The 20,786-nt window shown below is 44.4% G+C and overlaps 1 protein-coding gene across 2 annotated transcripts in view; it reads right to left on the minus strand.

Moving 5' to 3' along the window:
• Positions 1-20,786, minus strand: part of SLC13A1 (solute carrier family 13 member 1) — an 84,980-nt gene that overhangs the window by 59,989 nt on the left and 4,205 nt on the right. For both annotated transcript variants that reach the window (XM_054989246.1, XM_054989245.1), the window contains exons 2-3: positions 3,659-3,787; positions 546-682 (exon numbers count right to left, since the gene is read on the minus strand). In XM_054989246.1, the coding sequence (XP_054845221.1) occupies positions 546-682; positions 3,659-3,787 (266 nt within the window). The remainder of the gene's footprint in view (positions 1-545; positions 683-3,658; positions 3,788-20,786) is intronic.

A 20,786-nucleotide genomic window follows, 5' to 3' on the forward strand; every position in this document is an offset into this window, starting at 1 on the left:
AGCTTTTGCTAGCAGTTTTTTCAGGGTACAAGCCTTTGTAAGTCAAAGCTCACTTCAACAGAAAAAAAAATAAAGTGAAGGTCCATCAGTCCTTACATATCCAGAGAATCTGGGATGGAGAGTTGAGAAGAAGAACTAGTTGGAGTTTAGATGCAGAGGTATGATGCAAAATGTAATCAGCTTGGTTTGAGCTGGGAGAGATGCTTAGAGGTGGGAAACTGGCATCTTTAATGAGATAAGGATCCTATGTCTCTATTCAGCCCTGGGGGTGGGTCCATTGTCCTGAACTTGTTAATGAATTCTAGTTTGATAATCTTGCATTGTAATCTCCCTTTGAAACTTCTCCCACATTCTGATCTGGTTATAGGGGCTGATAGACCTTCATTCTATTTGTATGTGATCCGGTGAGCTTCGACTCAGAGACGCTTGTACCCTGGAAAACTTTGTATGTCTTTAAGGTGCTATTGGGCCTGAATTTTGTTCTACTACTATAGTCTTAACACAGCTACCCACCTGAAATTATCTTTTGCCAGTATTCTACATACCATGCAGGGTTAACACCCACCAGCATCACCATTTTCAAGGCAATTCTCTTGTGCAAATTCCATTTTTCTATTGATGTCGCCAAACAAATTACTCCCGTTAATAGCAGATGGAAGTCTTTGAAATAAGCAGACGCCACCTAAAAATCAAAATTCACCTTGTTAGCTAGATATGTGCTTTTAAGCTATCATTATGAAATCCAAGGTACAGAATATACACTGCAATTTGTGTTGGAAAAAAAACTTTTGAAAACTAAATGTATGAAACAGATGAACAAAATAAAGAAGTACAACTGATGCTACAATTCTCCCAGTTTGGTGTATTGGTTAAGAGCAGCAGGACTCTAATCTGGAGAACCGGGTTTGATTCCTCATTCCTCCACTTGAAGCCAGCTGGGTGACCTTGGGTCAGTTACAGTTCTCTCAGAGCTCTCTCAGCCCCACCCACCTCACAAGATGATTGTTGTGAGGATAATAATAACACACTTTGTAAACTGCTCTGAGTCAGCGTTAAGTTGTCCTGAAGGACAGTATATAAATTGAATGTTGTTCTAATTGTTGTTACTTGCTCTTAAAATATTTGAGGATCAGTTTTATGAGATAAAACCAAACGACCGATAAACTGGGAGGTAAGGAAAAATGTATATGATGGCTTTGTGAAGTCACACTTTTGTTTCCCCTATTTTTCTGAAGTGGCTGTTGTTAAAATATGGGTCACCATCAACGGTTTTCACCCTCCTCACACTATACAAACTAGGGTGGATTTATGAGATGAAAGGAAAAGGTCACCACCTCCATTATTCTTTCCTACCAAAATCTTTTGAAGACACCCCCAAATATTCAGGTTATAGTTAAGTAGAGCCCAAACTGACACAGCCAACAGGAGAGTGTGGTATCCCTGCCAGAAGCAAGAGGGCTTGCGGTCCTACCGAAGGAACAGCACAGGGCTCACCAAACGGCCGCCTGTGAGTTGCATGAGGCTCTTTTATTGCTAAACTGCAGCTTGTGGAGACATTATGATCCAGCATATCTTGTGGCTCAAATTAATATTATTTATTTACTTCATTGATTAAGCTTGCCACACCTTCCTGCCAGCAAGCTGTGTTGCAACAGAATTTAAAACCACAGCAATGTCAAAGCTGCGTCACTTCCAAGGGCAAAGAGACAAAGGAAAACTCCTGTCTGGACGCCACTGCCATTTGAGAGGTGAGCTTGGGCCATGACCGGGAGATCTTGTTCTCCCCCACCCTGTGCTATTTCGAATACCAAAACAGACAAGAGGGGACTGTTTTGGCTTGAAAAGGCATGCAGGGGGTAAAATGGCCTGGTGCTCCTGTGCTGTGGGCCTGATCTGGGTTGGGCTCTCGTAGCATTTTTAAATGGCCCATATTCACCTCTAAAATGTCAGCAGTGTCCACGGTTTCAACGATAGTGACATTGCTGATGTCACTGTGTCACTTCCAGGTCAACCTAGAAGTGACGAAGGGTAGCTTCAGCCTGAGCAAGAGACATCACCAGTCCCTTCTTCTAACAGGGCAAGGGGGGTGCCATGAGGAGAGGAGTGGAATGGCTTCTCCTGTGTCTTCTGCCACTTCTGCATTCCCACTGATGGAAGGAGAGGATAGAGCAGTGTCAGCTCTTTCCATCTTCTTTCTTCAGTCCTCATGGCTATTCCACTGCATTGCTCCACTGCCCCAAGAAATGATCTTTCCTGGAGTCAGAAGGGCACAGGTACAGATCTTGATAACTTAGGTAGACTCTGGCAGACTGCCTTTCTATGAAGGGCTGAAACTTGCAGGTTGATGCTTGGGTAAATGAAGCAGTGGCTCCCAAATACAGAACCTTATGTCTCTCCATATTTACCAGAAGTCCTGGGGAATGATCTGAAGGTACATAATGCTACTGAAGCTAAGCTGATCTGGTCTTGGTTAGTGCCTAGATGGGAGAAAACATGGGAACCCTACATATGCCTTAATTAATTGGACAGAAATGCAGCTAGAAATAATGTTCTCTGAGATTATCTAGTGAAGGCATATGGAAATGTGGCCACTGGGTTTGGTCAGGAAGGAGCTCACATCTTCCAAGGCAGATTGAGATCACATTTTGAGTCTCATATGACTATGATCATAAAGCTATCTTTGCAACCGTGACTCTGTAAAATGGCAATTCCAGAAATCTTTGGATTCGACCTGTAAAATGGTGGTTGTAATATGACCTTGAAATTGCTAATGGCATCACTAACTTTAAGAATGTTCTCATGGACTGTTTAAAGGAAGTTGAAGTAGGGTTGATAGCCGGGATGTCAGAGTGTCAGTTTGCTAGTCAGTTCTCAAGCCATAGCTATGCCATGTTCTCATGTTATAATCTGTTGCTGTTTAGTTCTCTCCCTCCAGGCCCAGGTGCTGTCCAGGCCGCATATATCCATGGGAACGAAGAATTCTTATCAACCCGTTCCGGCCGACCTTGACATCCTCGCCTTCCCAGGACTTCTAGACTGGACTAAGGGGGGAGGCTGGGAATGGGTGCTTGAAGTGTTGTTACTTTCATTTTGTGTGTCGTTCTCAACAAAGCTTTCGTTCAGCCAAGGCTTTTCTAGTCCTTGGAATACGGCTACTTGTATCCTGAGCATTGTCTTTCAATAAACCTTTTGGAATCAAGAAACTTTTTGCTTCTTGCAGAAGGGGGGAGACGAACTCTGGATAACTGGGATTCCATAGTTTGACACAGGAGCTGGCAGCCAGGGGGTGCCTGGGTGTGTATGTGTAGACATGGGGGGGTACTGTTGGCGTGACAGCATTACATCACTTCCAGGCGAAACCCGGAAGTGATGTCACTCCGCTCTAGGAATTGCCAGAAACTCTATGGTTTTCCTAGCATGACGTGATTGTGCTGATGGCAATTCTTAATTTTTTTTCTTCCAGAGCAGTAGAGTAGCGGCAGGCAATAGGAGCTAGGTAAATGGCATCCCCAAGTTCAAGGCCTTGTAGTTTTATAGAAACTGATTTATAGAAACTGCCATTTATAGAAACTGTGTATTGAATACAACTGTTCCACGTTCGGAATATCAAATGTACAAACAACTAAAATAGCAACGCAGAAAGAAAAAGGACGCTTACCTCTTTGGAAGCCATAATTCCAAACATAGGAAACATTAAGGCAGGGAGTAAAGCTGTGACAGCCAGGGGTAATGCTTCGGTAAGCCAAAAGATTGCCACCACAAACAGTGTGTATGCACATTCTGCTTCCTAGAAAACACAAAGCCAGATAAGATTTATATTACAGAGAACACTTGCAATCAAAAACAGAGAAAGAGAAAAGAAAAACTTTCAGTCAATATTGTAATATTGTTTTAACATTCAGTGGGAACACCTGCGATTGGAATCTAGAGCAGCAATCCTCAATGTGGCATTTATAGTGGCCATGGTACCCACTAATGTGCTTCTTCAGGCCTACTTGTTTCTTCAGTTTAGAAGGCAAAATCCAATGAATCTTGAATGGAAGAGGTGGGGGGGGGAGAAGGAACTTCGGGTCACTCCATTCCAATAGTCTGAGCAGCAAAGCTTTGAGTTCATCCTGGGCCAATGCATCACAATCATACACCCTCAACACAGACTTACATATCTGTCTGAGCTAGCCAACCTCTTTTTGTGGCCTCTTTCATGAAACATTGTTTTTCTTCAGAAGCTGAATTTCATCGACATGGCAGTTTTTCCTGTGCTTGGGTCACTCCTCTATGGCAGCCATTTTTTGACATTACCTACTAACTTTTCTCAAAAATTCCCCACAAAATTTGTCAACTGTGTCAAATTGCATTCCCCTGGTTTAAGAGTTTAATGAACCCATTCAAAAAACGGTTGACGCAGAGTCTGTATTCCTTGATTCATTGTCCAACGAGAATCCTTTTTTTTTTTAAATGTTTCTTATATATCCTGCCTTTCTCCCCAATGGGAACCCAAGCAGCTTATATAATTTTCTTCTCTATTTTTAATTTAAATTTAAGAGTTGCAATTAAATTAAAATTAAAAACAGAGAAGAAAATTATATAAGCTTTTAATTTTAATTTAAGAGTTGCAGAAGAGCCCCGTGGCACAGGGTGGTAAGCTGCAGTACTGCAGCCCAAGCTCCGCTTATGACCTGAGTTCGATCCTGGTGGAAGCTGGGTTCAGGTAGCCGGCTCAAGGTTGACTCAGCCTTCCATCCTTCCGAGGTCAGTAAAATGAGTACCCAGTTTCCTGGGGTAAAGTGTAGATGACTGGGGAAGGCAATGGCAAACCACCCCGTAACAAAAAGTCTGCCAAGAAAAGGTCATGATGCAACGTCCCACCATGGGTCAATAATGACTAGGCACATGCACAGGGGACTACCTTTACCCTTTTACCTTAAAGAGTTGCAGAGCCATTAGGCAATATCACTTTTGAACACACGATATTTAACAGTGCCGGTGGAGCTCGGCATGTCCATGTCTGACACAGTTTACATCTCTGAAGTAATATTTTAAATATTCCTCTTTTTGCTTTCTTCTGTTCCAAGGGAAATGATTTCTTACTGCTGGCACAGATCTCTGCACATTCCTTTCACTCCTGTAGAAGTATATCAACTCAATTTATAGCAATCACCCTGAATATATTTAACCCTTCCTATGCACCTCATATAGCAATAGACAAGATACAGCATTGCTAGCAGTCACTGCCAGCTTGGCAGTGCAGGATTCATTTCTTCTCAAACACTCAGATGTTGTCACCTCTCGAACATTAAACCATATAATATCAACCAAATTGCTTCTCTTGTACAGAAAGGGCTGGATCAGGGGGGGCAGGGGGGTAGTCTGCCCCTGGCGCTACTAAAGAGGGGGCGCTGGGCGCAGCTGCCAGCCTCCGGGAGCGCACTGGTAGCAGTGCGGGTGGCTGAGCGGCCGCCCGCACCATTCACCTGCCCAGCAGGACAGGGAGTGTGCGGCAAGCTGGCCACCCCCTCATCCAGGCAGGTGAATGGCACAGAGAGCTGGGAGGCTGCCTGTGCCACTCGCCTGTCCCGCTGATGGGGTGGCCGGTTTGCTGCACATTTCCTGTCCTGCGGGGCAGGGCGAATGGCGCAGGCGGCCTCCCAGCTCTCCGTGTCAGTCACCAGCCCGGCTGAGGGAGGTGGCCAGCTTGCCGCGCACTCCCTGTCCTGCTGGCCAAGTGAGTGGCACAGAGGGCTGGGAGGCCGCCCGCGCCATTCGCCTGCCCCGCAGGACAGGGAACGCGCAGCAAGCTGGCCGCCCCCTCAGCAGGACAGGTGAGTGGCGTGGGTGGCCTCTCAGCCACTGCCGCTGCCGCTGCCGCTGGTCCATCCAGGGGTGGCCAGACTTGGGTTGTCCCAGGCGCTGGGAACCCAAGATCCGGTCCTGTGTACAGAGGTCAGGAACATAGTACAGTTTGATTGCCCAATACTTAGAATAACTAAGGGGTCAATGAATTTTTATTTAAGACGTAGTAAGAAACACAGATAATTTAATTTTAAACTGGAAGGAATATATTTTTTTAAAAGGCATATCCATATTACTGCATTATGAGTATGTTCTAAGGATAAAGCTGAGTTGGATTGCAAGCAAGTAGATAGCTAAACATGGCGGCACTGCTTTAAAAGATTTTATTGAAAGGTTACATTCAAACAGCAAAGCAAAAGTTGTCAAAGGTGCTGTTAACTTGCAAGGAAGAGAGCAATTCAAAATAAGTGAAAAGACTGCATAAAAAACGAGAAGAAAGAACTGGGGTGCCCAGAGCAGATGAGCAGAGCAGCTGGTTATTTTGCCATGGAAGAGCCTGGCAGCAGGTGGGCTGGAATTTAAACTGCCTGCGTACTCAGCAGAGGTAAAAATTGATGGGCCTTGGCCAAAATTAAAACACTGAGCAACAGGTTGGAATGGGGAAAAGTCAGCAAAAGTAGGTTAAGATCCAGCTGGAATATCTCGCATGCCCTGTGTGAAGGCATGCAAGGGGCTCCATCCTGCACAAAATTTCCACTTGCACTATGTATTTTAGTTTTGGTTTTTAGCTTGTTCTATGATGTGTTTTGCTACTACTTTGGGTTTTTTTGCTGTAAGCCGCCTTAGGGGCCCTGATTGAGCTGAAAGGTAGGATATAAATCTTTTAAATAAAACACATAAATAAATAAACCCAACATACATAATTGATTTCATCCTTACAACAGTCCTGTGTGAAAGGTTACTCTGAGAGAGAATGACTGGCCTATTCTAGACTCTGTTGAAGGAAAGGTGCCAAAAACCCTTTGGCCAGCTCTGATTCCTGATCCAGAGCGTGACAATTACATTTAATGTTCATGGGTGAATTATAGTAGCCATATTGTTTGATTATTTTGAAGTGGCAGTACTTAAGCCCAATAGGACTGGCACCAGCATACCTGAGGGACTGCCTCTCCCTGTATGTACCCCAGAGAGTGTTTAGATCACCAGGAAAACACCTACTGGTGGTCCCCGGCTCAGGGAGACTTGACTGACCTCAACCAGGGCCAGGGCGGTTTTGGTCCTGGCCCCAACCTAGTGGAACTATGTCGGAAGACACTCGGGCCTGCCAAGACCTAGTGTCCTTTCAGTGGGCCTGGAAGACAGAGATGTTCCTCCAGGTATTTGGTTGAGGCCACCATTTTGATCCACTAAATCAGCCTCCCTGCCGGTCTCCTACCTGTGTGTGTGGGGGGGGCAATATGACCAACTGCCCCCACGTACGAGTAATGATGAACTGAGCATCATGTCTCCACCCCCTCTCTTCTTATATGGGTTGCAGGGAAGGGTGAAGGGAATCTTGTTCTGGAACACTGGGAATTTATGTTATGGAGTTATGTTTTTTGCCACTGAACTTGGATCTTGTGATTTTACTGTTTTATTTATTGTATTTATTTGTATGTTGTAATCCAGTCTGAGCTAACTTGCAGGGAGGGTGGACTATAAATTTAACAACAACAACAACAACAACAACAACAACAATAATAGGAAACATCTAAGAGTCTCTCTACACAAGACATCTTACACGGGGATGCTCAAGTGAAAGATTTTATACTGGTTCTTTCGCTGTGGATATGCAGGCATCGCTAGGGAGACAGGGTACACTTGAATATAAGACCACACAGAAAGTAAGTAACTTGACCATCCCTGTGTAGGTTGTCTTGCGTAGAGAGGCTCTAGATCTAGTGCAAACATTTCATGAAAACAGGAAGAATGGATGGTGCAACTCCAATCCTCCTATCTGCGATACAACCAGTTCTCTTTTGTTTATGCAGTTCTACAACGTGAATTTCCCACTGAGGTTGAATGAACAACGACATCGGAACTGGACTGTCACATGCTCAGAATTCATTCCATGCCAACTCCTTCCGTGCCAAGAGAACATGCCTACGTGTGGGTTTTTCATTAACAGATACATTTTATTAATACCAAATCTGCACAGTAATGTGAACTGTACAGGAAATGAACTTATGTGTTTATTTTACAGAAAAAAACCCAAGCTCCTCGACAGCCATAACCATGTTCAGACTAGCGGGCCAGTCATGCGTATCTGAGCTCGTGATGTAATATAAAGCCTTTGCCAGTACTTGACTATCTAAAAGAAGGATTTTTATTTGAGAATCTGAAAGCATGGGCTGTGCCATATCAAGGTTTCCAAAAAATGTTAAGATTTTTATCCACAAATTTAGTTTCCCTGTTGAATATATAGAAAGGATGTTTTATGTTGATGAAAGATCTGCCCTTGACCCATTGCCCAGTCAAGCTTTGGGCCTGGTTTTGGATCTAAGAAAAAATTAGTCACTCTGGTGAACTATTCCTGCTGCCCTTGGAGAAGGGTAAAACTTCTCTTTTGGTACTGTTAGAACTTTCTTCATCCTTGGATACATTGAATCTTCAAATTCTCTTGACATGCTAAAAAGTTAAGAGTGGGGCTCACAGGGGAGAATACTTCAGTGCAGGGCTTTTTTTCTGGGAAAAGAGGTGGTGGAACTCAGTGGGTTGCCCTCAGAGAAAATGGTCACATGGCTGGTGGCCCCGCCCCCGATCTCCAGACAGAGGGGAGTTTTGAGTGCCCTCCGCGCCGCTGAGCAGCATGGAAGGCAATCTAAACTCCCCTCTGTCTGGAGATCAGGGGGCGGGGCCACCAGCCATGTGACCATTTTCAAGAGGTTCCGGAACTCCGTTCCCCCGCTTTCCCCCTGAAAAAAAGCCCTGCTTCAGTGTAGTAAAAAATAGTCATTGGTGATGCAATATCAACTGCATGTGATTTGTCCTGCACTGTTCTTTCCCAGACGCTTTATGTTAGACCTATCAATGAGATCATTTATAGCTCTGTAGTTTATTGTCCTCAATATGCTGGTGTCACTCAGGGCTCAACATATGCCACTTAATTCTACATGATTCGGCTTGCAGTCCGATGTACATTGGGGGAACTCACCTTAAAAAGCACTCACTCGCTTTGTGATACAAGGGAATGCTGGGGGGGTGGGGAGAAGGAATTTCCAGTTTCCCTCCCACACCACTTTTGCCAACAGAAGGGAGGGGGGAGCCTTTTTACCCCATTTCTCTGGCTCTACATTTCCTGATCCACAGAGTTTTCGGAAGAGGTTGGAGGACTTTCCCCCTTTCGATTTTTAGAAAGCATTGTAAAGGCAGAATTGTTTCAAAGTACTTTGGGGTAAGTACTGTCTTGGGAACGATGAAGCTTGTAAGTAATTTTCCTCAGATCTTTCGCAGCGAGGTCAGTGGATGGATTTGCAGTTTATTTTATGCTCTCATTTTAACTATTTTTGTATGTTGCATATGGTATGAGCTGTTTGCACCGAGTAAGGTGGGACATAAATATTTTAAATACATATTGATTCATTTTTTTAGCTGTGACTGTCGTTACCACTTCATTTACACACACACACACGTTTTTCCATCTTCTGGCAAATTACTATTAGTGAGTAATGAATTCGCTTCCTCTTGACTTAAATTAACTTATCAATTACAAAAGTCTTTGGAGAAAGATCCAGACAAGATTGATTTTTTTCCTTAGTTTTTTTAAACTGACTCATAATGTAATTTACATATAACACAGTTTCTGACTCACCAGAGTCAGAGATTACACAGTTCTTCCCCCCTCACAAGGTTCCAGAGCTTTCCTTGGCCTGCCCACAGTTTACTACTATCTTAAAAAAAAACATCCTTTGGGAATGTGCCTGAGGGAGCAGTGAGAGCACTGGGCTAGGACTTGGGAGATCCAGATTCAACGCCTCATTCAGTCATTAAACTAAATGGGACAACCTGAGTCTCTTTTGGCCTAATTCCCCTTGGGATGATAAAATGAAGGAAGAGAGGGAGAATACATACCACTCTGACAAAAACGTGGCAGACTGACTCAAGTCTCAGCTGTGATTAGCACCCAAATTTCAGACAAAAAGTAGATTTCAACTCAAAGCACATTCTCTGCGGGGGCAGAATCTCATTTTATGTTGTAAGTCAAAGTAGAACGTCTCCAGGAAACAATGTTTGATTTGTAATAGGCAAATTTGTATTCTGAATCAGGCAGTAGTAAACTTTGTTACCATCACTAATGACTACAACTAAATGACATGCCAGGTAATATGACGGTGCCTCTGCATATGGACAGTTGAGTTGACACATCAGGAAGAAAGTTATTGTGTGCCCGTAAAGGTACTGCAATGGAAACACCCCAAGGGATATCAAGAAAACCAAGAGAGGAAATGCCACAAGATGGAGAGCAAGGAAAGTGTGCGGGGGTGACACTGAGAGATGCTTGAAGACGCAGTTGACATTGCTACATCTGAACTCATGAGGAAGTTGAATCGGATTGTGTCAATGAGCAGCAACATTACTAAGGGAGAAGTAGTGATGCAATGGAGGTAGGGAAAGAAAAGCTCGAGGGATGTGGGGTGAAATCTCCATGCCCTGCATAACTATGATAAACTCCTACATAGAGCTGGCATTGAAGGTTGATGTGTGCAGGCTGAATGTGTGGAAGGAGCAGCAGGACACAGCCAGGTGTTCCCTCCCACAACCTTTGTGTGCTTATCTGCTTACATGATTGGGGGCCCTGCCTTTTGAACATGCCCCACTCAATCAGTGCTTGGCTACATGGAAGAGAGCAGAGCTTTTTTTCAGCTGGAATGTGGTGGAATGCAGTTCCAGAACCTCTTGAAAATGGTCACATGGCTGGTGGCCCCGCCCCCTGATCTCCAGACAGAGGGGAGTTCAGATTCAGAATCTAAACTCCCCTCTGTCTGGAGGTCAGGGGCCACCAGCCATGTGACAATTTTCTCTGAGGGCAACCCACTGAGTTCCACCACCTCTTTTCCAAGAAAAAAAGCCCTGGAAGAGAGAATCCATGCTGTGGTCTGTAGCTCATCCCTAAGCCATCATTTGTTCTGTTTTTATCAAGATGGACAATGCGATCAAGGGCGCTGTTTGTCAGGTGCCCAGGATCACCTGTCATATTTAATACCCCCCTGCAGCTGAAGTTGATGCTGTTTGGGTGTTTCTGTTATTTGAACCTGGGGTGAGAAACTGAGAACAAAAGGTTTTGTTCTTGTTGTAATCTCTCCTGAGCCTGGGAAGCCTGCTTGACCTTGAGCAGTCCATGAATCACACAGCTTGTTTTCCTGAATACAAAGTTAGAGAACCGTTAGGAGACAGGGGGGATTAGGAGTAGCCTTGGGGGACCTATATCTGCGTGATACTTGTCTGTAGTTGCCAGTCCTAGCAAAGATGGCGTAAGTGTATGATTCTGGCATCTTATCAATAAAGAACTTTTACTCATGAAGTGAAGTTTCTTGAGAATTGCCTGGCATCCTTACTCAGTTACCCAAATAGAAGGTCTCTTAATTGGTTGGAGGAATTAGCATTAAGGAAGCAAGCAAGAGGGGGTAATTAGGAATCTCCACCAATGTTTACAGGGACTTATTTGAGAACTTATTTACAGAACTCTCAAATAAGAACTCTCAAATAAGTCCGGCAGATGATCAACTGGAAAGTTTTTTTTTAATTGAAGAGAAATAAAAGGGCAATAACACAAATACACAGAGCACACATACAAAGCTAACTAAGAAAATCAGAGAGAGAAATGGGAGAAAGCCATTTCAGAGAGAGCAATAGTTGCCAGTCTCGAAGAGCAAAGGTCTCAGGAGACAGCAAAACGAGCATTTCACGAGGAGAAAAGAAGAAGAGGCCCAAACAAATGTGGGGGTGTATGATGGGTCCCAAGACACACACACACACACACACACACACACACAGAGAGAGAGAGAGAGAGAGAGAGAGAGAGAGAGAGAGAGAGAGAGAGAGAGAGAGAGAGAGCGCATGGCTGGGGAGCCCAATTATAGGGCAAAACATTCCCTGGGGCAAGCTTGATGTCTTGCTCTCAGAAACAATGGCTTAATGGTTTGTCTGGAGGTAGTACAGTAAATGGGGAGAAGTTTGATGGTTCTTATCTGGGATAGACTATAGGTGAAAAGTGTTTGTTGACCCTTTAAGCACGGGGTGGGAAAGCAACCGGGTTTGCTGAATAGCTCAGGTGTTGATTGATTAGGATAGATAGGTGAGGGGAAACAAGCTTGGGTGTTGACAGAATGACTCGGGAACTTCCTGGAAGCCTCATTGTTCTATGTTATGCATCTCCAGGGCATGGTTGGTCAGCCACCTCCTGGTAATTTTCCAGGCCCCTGTCATATTACCCATATTACTCATATTACCCAGGATAAAAGCATTTTAAAAAATATAAATTGAAGACTAATCTAAGCTCCTATCTGTTTGGCATCTGTTCTGCTGTATGTAAAGCAGTGTCTTGTGCTTATAGAGTATGAGGAAGGGGGTTGATGATATTCCATCTACATTGCCCGGGTGACATGAGAAGAAGTCTCATTGCAGGACCTTGCATGCTGCAAAGACCCAACTGCTTCTTGACAAAAACTGCTTAGAAAAAGAATAGAAGCAAGATAGCTGTTCTATCACAATCAGTTGCACTTCATTTGGAAGATTTAGATATATGACATGGGGAACTTCTGGTCAGGTTTATTTTTATTCTAACCCTGGGAACCTCAAAGCCCTACTGTGTGCCAGCAACCAAAATCTTTCAAGGTGATCACCTCCCATGGCCATCTTGTTTTTTAGCAACAATAAGAGCCTCCATGGATGTGTGACAGACTGCACTTTTTAAAAAGAGAAGTGCTGTACAAACAGCTGAAGGACTGTGAAAGGTTAATCCTTCAGAGAAACAGAGAGCTTTGAGTGACAGGCCACCCCAAGGAATCTGATTGCGTAGCATGAACTACAGGGAAAGACTTCTGAGCTGGATGCTTGGAAGAAGGGAGTCTGATTTCAGCCCTAGCTGAGAGGGGTTGAGTACTGACAGTTTTGAGATTCAGCTCTGACTGAGAGCAGTTTAACACAGACAGGAGAACTGAAAGGAAGTGGCAAGCAGGTTTGGGAACTAGGTGCAGACTCCCATTCAGGCCAAAGAAAGGGGATAGATCTTCTAGTGAGAGGAGAATTTCCCTACCCAGCGAGTTAGCTCTGAAAAGTGAAGAGATCCCTAGTCTGGTGTGGTTAGAAACTGCCTTTGGAGACCTTAAGGGTCAGTTAAAAACTCAAGATGAGTACTGTAGTTTCAAGAGAAGGGGTTTCGGTACTGGAAAGAGTGTACAAGCCTTCTGGAAAACAAAAAGAGTAAGAAAATATGCAAAGAAAGGGTACTAGAGTGTTTGGGAAAACACTGGAACAAAAGCCTCTCAATATAAAGATGTAAGTAACTGTGAAGAGCTTAAGAAACTCTCATTAGTAGAGATGGGCACAAACTGGAAAAAACCCGAACCATGCGGTTCGTGGGTCATCAAATTTCACGACCCACAAACCATGAACTTTCATGAACCCTCCCCTGGTTCGTGAACTAGTTCATTTGGTTCGTGAAAACGTTACATCCAGGTCAGAAAATCGTCACTTCCGTGTCAGCAGAAGGTCACTTCCGGGCCAGCAGAAGGTCTGCAGGAAGTCCATCCCCTGTTGCCTAGGAAACTGATTGATTGGCACCAGGCTGTCTGCAGTGACGAACCAAAAAACGAACCAAACGAATCAGTCTAAAAGTTCATGGCAGTTTGTCAGAAATGGGATTTGACAAACCGTGGTTCGCAAACCACGAACCAGCATGGTTCGTGCTTAATTTTGGTTTGTATTTCGGTTTGTGCCCATCTCTACTCATTAGTCTGAGACTCTCTCTACATGAGACACCTGCGTGTTCTTCAACTGTCGAGTACCTCAAGTTTACCTGGGAAGTGTAGTATTAGGAAGAATGACCACGCGGGAGAGGAATGATTCTCACAGTGCCCTCCTCCACTGGGAAGACTAGCAATACGAGGAATAGTCTGTCTGTCTATCTGTCTGTCTGTCTGTCTCTCTCAAAAAGCTGCTCAGTTTGGTTTTTTCTCTGGGAGCTCAGGGGTGGGGTGGGGGGACGTAACAGGAGGCAGGAAATCCAGGGTGACTTTTTTCAAGAGAGCATCAGAACGACAGCATAAGAATTAGCATTATTAAAACAAGCCTAAAAAATCTCTCTCTCTCTGTGCGTGTTTCTTATTCATTTGTCTGTACAATTTGCCACTTGCCTTATTCACAAATTGAACAATCCCATTATTTTCAATATCTTTCCATTTTAAAGACTGGCAACCTCATACTCTGACCCAGTGTAGGGTAACATGGGTGGCTTATATCTCTAAGCCAAGATGTATTGATTAGAGTGCTAGACTTCAGTAGAGAAGACCCAGGTTCAAAACCTTGCTCAGCCATGGTCACATTAGGCCATCATTATATTTTAGTCTACCTACTTCAAGAAGTTATAAATGAGAACAGAGGAAGGAATAGGGACACCAACTCTGGATTAGGAATTTCCTGGAGATTTGGAGGATGGAGTCTGAGTAGGGAAGGGTTTGAGGAGCAGTTGGAGCTCAGCAGGGTATAATGCCATAGAGTCTACCCTCCAAAGCAGCCATTTTCTCAAGGGGAACTGATCTTTGTAGCCTGGAGATCAGTTGTAATTTGGGGAGATCTCAGGGTTTCACCTGGAGCTTGGTCTTTTCCAAGAGCAAAACAGTGTCCCAAATTAAAACATTTAAATTTCTGATGTAGCCTTATTGAAGACCAAAACAATCATAATGGATTAGCATTCATGTGACTACTCTGTTCACATGGGTCAGGAGGTCAGAGTTTTAAAAGTGTAAAAGGAGCAAGTGGAAGAGAGGCACTGACCCTCCTCTCCACTCTGTGCCTCTCCACAGTTGCTTGTTTCATGCACTTTTCTCTCTTCCTGTCCCTGATTCCAGAAATAAGCCAGGAATGGAGAAAAGTGGCTTGAGCAAACAGACTGTAGAGAGGTAAGTCATAGAAGGAGTGTGAGTTCAGTATTAGGAGTATGTGATTCGGTATATCTGGTCCAAAAATATAACCCAAAATACCTTATCAATATTTTTCTGGTATTTTCTGGGATTCTTGGATATACAGATATTGGCTTCCTGGTTAATTCTGAATATATTTGGGAATAACTGGATCAATTTTTCCCTATAAGGGAATCATTCCAGGGGGCTAGTGGGTCTGTTTTTCATGCAAATTGCATAACATTGCAGCATAGTAAGGGCTGTCTGTCTTTTAAATACTCTCCAAGTTTCAAGTGACTTCTGTGGGCTCCTGAATAAGGTCCCCCTGCCATTCTCCATTTTAGCCTAGGGTGAAGGAGCACATTCTTTCTCCAGGAAAGCGAAAGCTCGCCCAAACACAAAAGAGAAACCAGTAACCCAAAGCCTCACCAAAAGAACTAACAAAGCCCATCAGAACCGGAGAATCCCTGTAAAACCCAGAGAACTCCTTGCTCCCTGTGGCAGAACTCCTCATCCTGTACTGCGAGGGGTTTTCTTTTTTTCCTTTTCTTTCCTTTCATTGTTTTCCTGGCCAAGGAGAAAGGGGCAAGGGAGAGTGAGGGACATGACTCTCCAAAAGAAATGGCATTAGCTGCTACACTGTCTCTTCAACCATGGTTATTCTCTCTTCTAAACCAATATTTTTAAACCTGAAGAACAGGAATACTGATATTTATCGGATTTCTGCTAACCAAATCTGAAAAATACCATTTTTTTTAGCGCACACCCCAATTTAGTAACCCCTCCTATGAGCTCATTCTACTGTTAAATTTAAATAGTGTGGATGTGTGCAAAAAACATGTTGCATAGTGGTTAGAGTGTTGATCTAAGATCTGGGAGACCCAAGTTCAAATCCTCACTCTGCCATGGAAACTTACTAGGTGACTTTGGTCTTGTCATATGCGCTTTGCCTAACCTACCTCACAGGGATGAAATGGAGGATAGGAGAACTATGTAAGCCTCTTTATTGACAGACATTTCAGTGACACAAGAGCATACACGACTCTAGCAACATGGTCTGTATAGCAATACTTTTTGCCACCCTGTACATTTAGTTCTACCACAACAGAATTTTATGCTGTTAGCCTTTCGAGTGGTGCTCAGCATTGGGATCATAATGGCAGAACATATGACATTTTGCAAAGACCAAAGAAATAAAAATAGTGGAGGTCCACAAAAAAGTAAAATGGTCCTTAGGAACTATATGTCTGAAATGTTAACGAGGTCTGCTGTAATGGCCTCCTGAGGAACTCGGGGAACTGTAATTCTATGACAGAAACTGAGCGTGGTCCACTCCAATGGACATAGGGCCAAACCATACATTATGGTTTTTTGGTGAATCACATTCAAGGAAATGCACAGAATACAGCATGGAATACATGCAATTCCAAAGCAGAGGAGATAACTCCTCTGATGCTATTTTGGCTTGCGGAAAATGGTATATAGGGAGGGGGAGGGGAAGCCCCCCACACTGCACTTCTGAACCAAGCTGAGCTCCTGCTGATTTTTAAAATGAAGTTCTTCACAGCTGGCGTGTGTGGCTGTGGGGGAAGCGACTCAGGTCTGCGGAATCCAACCCAACTTGCCCCAAAATGTATCAGTTAGCTTAGTCCTCAGAAGAGCAAACTGGGCTTAGGATTGCACTGCTAGAGTCTAGATTTTAAAATGTTTCTGTCCAGGGTCTAAGGCTCAGCCCCCAAACTTGCTGGAAGGAGGGAACAGGAGGCAAAAGGCACACACACATACCGGGGACACCGATACCAAGCCAGAGGGGCCAGAAGCCCCTGCCCATGTCCATGCCCATGCCACGGAGGGAACTAGCAGCAACAGCCACCCTGTGGAACTAGCCAGAACCCAAGATGCCAGGACAGCACCTCGTGAGTGGAGGTGGAGGCAGCCAAGCTGCATTGCCTGGAAAGGCCCTGCCAGCCCCACCCTGCAGGAAAATATAAGAGAGCAGGGAGAGCCTGGGATGAGAGAGGGAACACCTGAGGGCAGACCCAGCTGGAGGGCATCAGGGATAGGACTGAGCCTGGGAGGAAGGGAGGGGGAAGTTGGAAGAAGCCCTATAAAGGCAGGCTCAGTAGAGAGGTTGGGGTTGTGTAGGAGTATGGTGGAGTTTAGGAGAGTGGGAGAGAAGCTGGAATGAGGAAGAGTGAGCCTGGTGGAGGCAAGGAGGGTGGAGGCTTTGGAGGGCAAGAAGTAAGGGGAGGCAGCTGGGACTTAGCTAGGTTGAGCAGGCCTGCGAGTGGACTGAGAGGGAGTGAGGGTGATATATACCCCCCCTTCCACAGAGAGAGAACCTGCACTGTCCCTGATGGTCTCCCAGAATTGAGGTCAGGTGTGCTGGCACCTGGCATGGCAGCGCCCATGGCAGAACCGGACAGTTTCCACACTTTATGGTGGTCTTCAACTCCAACGGATCTGTGGCAAATAGTCTTGGCCATTCTATGTATACATTTTCATTTAGGGTTAATCTTCTTCATATATATTTGCAATTATGTCTGACCTGCTTCCCCACGTTGCGATATAAGATGGTTGTGGTATGTGTGTGATGGCTACAACCGCCAGAGTCAAGCTGATCATGTGGTCTTTTGCTACCCAATTGCCATCTATGAGGCTGTGGGATAACACAAGGGTGTTCCACACGGTTGTGATGTGTTCATACAAAAAGTCCTTAAAAGCAGTAGCATGAGTTAAGAATTTTGTATACTCTCAATATCCTCTGGAGCAAACTATGCCAGGGAGTAATAATCACAGAGAAGAAGTACTTTTTCAATGCCAGCTATCAATACAGCTGCAAAATAAATATCCCTCTCAGACAAATCGAAGCAAAGACGAATGATATACATATTCAAGCTTCTGAAGCAAGTCTTTTTTCACCATTTGAACAATGCTTCAAATGATCACATAGCACACACGCTATAGTAGAGGGGAGCTTAACTAGAAGGATTAGTCATTAAAATAACAGATTGAGCGTAGTTAAGTTCTGTGCCTGAAACTATATTATCTATCTCTCAGGCAGGGCTACATTTCAATAAGATTGTAAACAAGAAAAATTTATTCATCTCTGTTTTATTGCTTGTAATCCTTTAAAAGGAAAAAAAGAAACCAACAAACACATTCTCGCACCATGACTTTGCCTGAAAAAGAACAAGGGAATATGAGAAGGCCCTTTGAGAACATTTCTCAAACATCACCTTGCAGGGGTAAAGTCGAAGCCAGCTATGCAGAGGTAAAAGCACTTATTTGTTTACTTCATTTTATCCCACCTTTCTCCCCAATGGGAACTCAATGCAGCTTACATCGGTCTCTCCCCCCCCCCCCATTTTATCCTCACAAAAGCCCCATGAGGTCAGTTAGGTTGAAAGTATGTGACTGACTCAAGGATAATCAGTGAAGATTCAAATCTGGATCTCCTTGATCCTAGACTCTAGACTCTAACCAATACATCACACTAGAGATGGGCACAAACAGAAAAAAGGCGAACATGATGTTTGTTGTTTGTTGCCATCCACGAACAGGGACTCACAAACAACCACGAGCATGGCCCTGTTCATGAACATGTTCATGGTTGGCTGTTTGTGGGGGCCAGCAGGCTCTCCTCCAGCCATCATCAAGTCAAGATCCCTACTGCACCACTCCCAGAAACCTGACCTGAGCAGGCACCAGGAAAGGTACCAATAATAAATAATAGCTTGGCCCCAGAGCCTAGCAGCAGCCCTGGAACTTGAAGAGGTAGATCCCTATCCCACCACACACAAAGGAAATTCAAGCTCCAATGCATTCTCTATATCAAAATGCCAACAGCAACTCTCTCCCTCTCCACTGTCTGCAAACTAAGCCAGAGCTGGGAGCCTCCTATCTCCTGCTCTTTGCTCCCTTGCAACAAATTTGGAGCTCCACACTTGAAAGGAAGACCTGCCTATCAAGCTAAATTGGGTTTAGATTGGGGTTTCCAGGGAAACAGCAGGAGTTCAGACAGGGTTCACACAATCCCTGCCTCCGGTTGCCAAGGGAATTGATTGCAGGTGCCAGACTGTCTAGCTTGACGAACAGCAAGGAACGAGGCAACCACCTGTTCGTTTAGAATGGGGCCTCATTAACAGCTTGTTTGTGAACAGCAGATTGGGCTGTTCATGGGGGTTTTTGTTCATATTGCTGTTCGTGCCCATTTCTACATCACACACTACACCAGCTGGAATGGTTGGTACCTCCCATCTTCTGCTCTGAATCCACCAAGAAAGTCAGTACTGGTAAGTTACTTTCATTCCTGCAGCTATAACATGGGCAGGAGGGTACAGTTTTAGTTTCTCATATGATTCAAAAGTAACAAGAAAATCAAAATTTGAAATGGCACATATATATTGAGACTGGAAGGCAACTGCTGTGCTTCAAACCATCAACATTTATTGAACAATAACTAGTAACAGGGAACAAGGACTGCAGCTGTAATGGACTCTTCACCAGCTCTCTCAGGTCTGAGGAGAACTAGTGGCTCCGCCCCCCCCCCCCAAACTACAGTGGCTCCAACAGTCCAAATACATAATAACGTATATATAAAAGTTGCTTGGAATGGTACCCAAATGGTGCACAAGAAAGAAGAGAATAACCAAGAACACTAGAAGTGTTTAGCCTATGAATACTAAAGGAAATGACAACCACCATCTCAACTCCTCCCTAAAGCCACTCCCTCTTTTCTGCAATCATGTACACGTGGTTGCATAGTTATCAAACAATGGTTAGTTTCTTAGGAAGATGTCCATAAACCCTACTGCAAAGTTTCACTAGCTAAAGAGCCTAATATGCCTGGGATTTCTATCAGCCATACTCGGCATAAAGCCAAGGGCACATTTGCTTGAATATTATGCAATATAAACGGGTCATTTGAAACACCCTGTGCCAAATCACAACACAGTGGGGGTAAGCAGACGTGCCCATGAACAAGAATGACCAACATTTGTAGTAAGCCTCTCTAATGGGCAGTCTCCAATAGTTAATCTCTCATGGTCATCTGTTTTCTAAACCACAACGTCATCCTCTAAACCAGTGGTCCTCACTCTGTGGCTCACTCACAGTCCTCACTCTGTGGCTCGCCACAAGCTACCTTCATGATTACTATCAACCAACAGAGCCACATCCACTTTCATCCTTGCAATGAGGCTTGCAACTTACTTGTTCCTCCAGTAGCAGCTGTTTCAAGGTGGAAGACACCTACCAACCACAAGCCCCACCAAGCAAGGGCCTTGCCCATTTACTCATAACATGGGACAGGTGCCAAATGTTGGAAGAGGAGGATTCAGGGGTGTCCCTTTCCTCAAAGGTGGACAAACCAAAGAGTTAGAAAGAGAGGTCAGGGCACTCTGTTTACTACTGCTCTGACTGTCCCTTGATATGTAGATTGCTATTCTCGGGATTTCCTCCTCCTGACTTCCTCCCTCTCACTTCTTCTCTTCCTGGCATTGTTCCAGGTAATGTCTCCCTCCTTCTCCTCTCTCCATCTTGGCAGCATGGATGCAGGCCTTTTCCTAGCATCCACGTCCATCTTTAGACTAGATAGGTAGTTAGGATCTGTCTCTCCTCATTTCTGATAGAGTATGGAGTTCCTACAATAAAGAACTCTTATTTCTCTTCTAATTATAAAACAAGTGTATGCTTTTGTTATTTTCTCTCCTACACACACACCAGCCAGCAGAACGAGCTCACAACCACCTATAATCATACTTCCTACGACAAACGATAGACTCTGCTAACGCCCCCAAAATGGAATCCTTTAATTAGGCTTCTGGGGCTGACATA

This window comes from Eublepharis macularius, chromosome 9 (genome assembly GCF_028583425.1).
Source record: "Eublepharis macularius isolate TG4126 chromosome 9, MPM_Emac_v1.0, whole genome shotgun sequence".
NCBI lineage: Eukaryota > Metazoa > Chordata > Lepidosauria > Squamata > Eublepharidae > Eublepharis > Eublepharis macularius.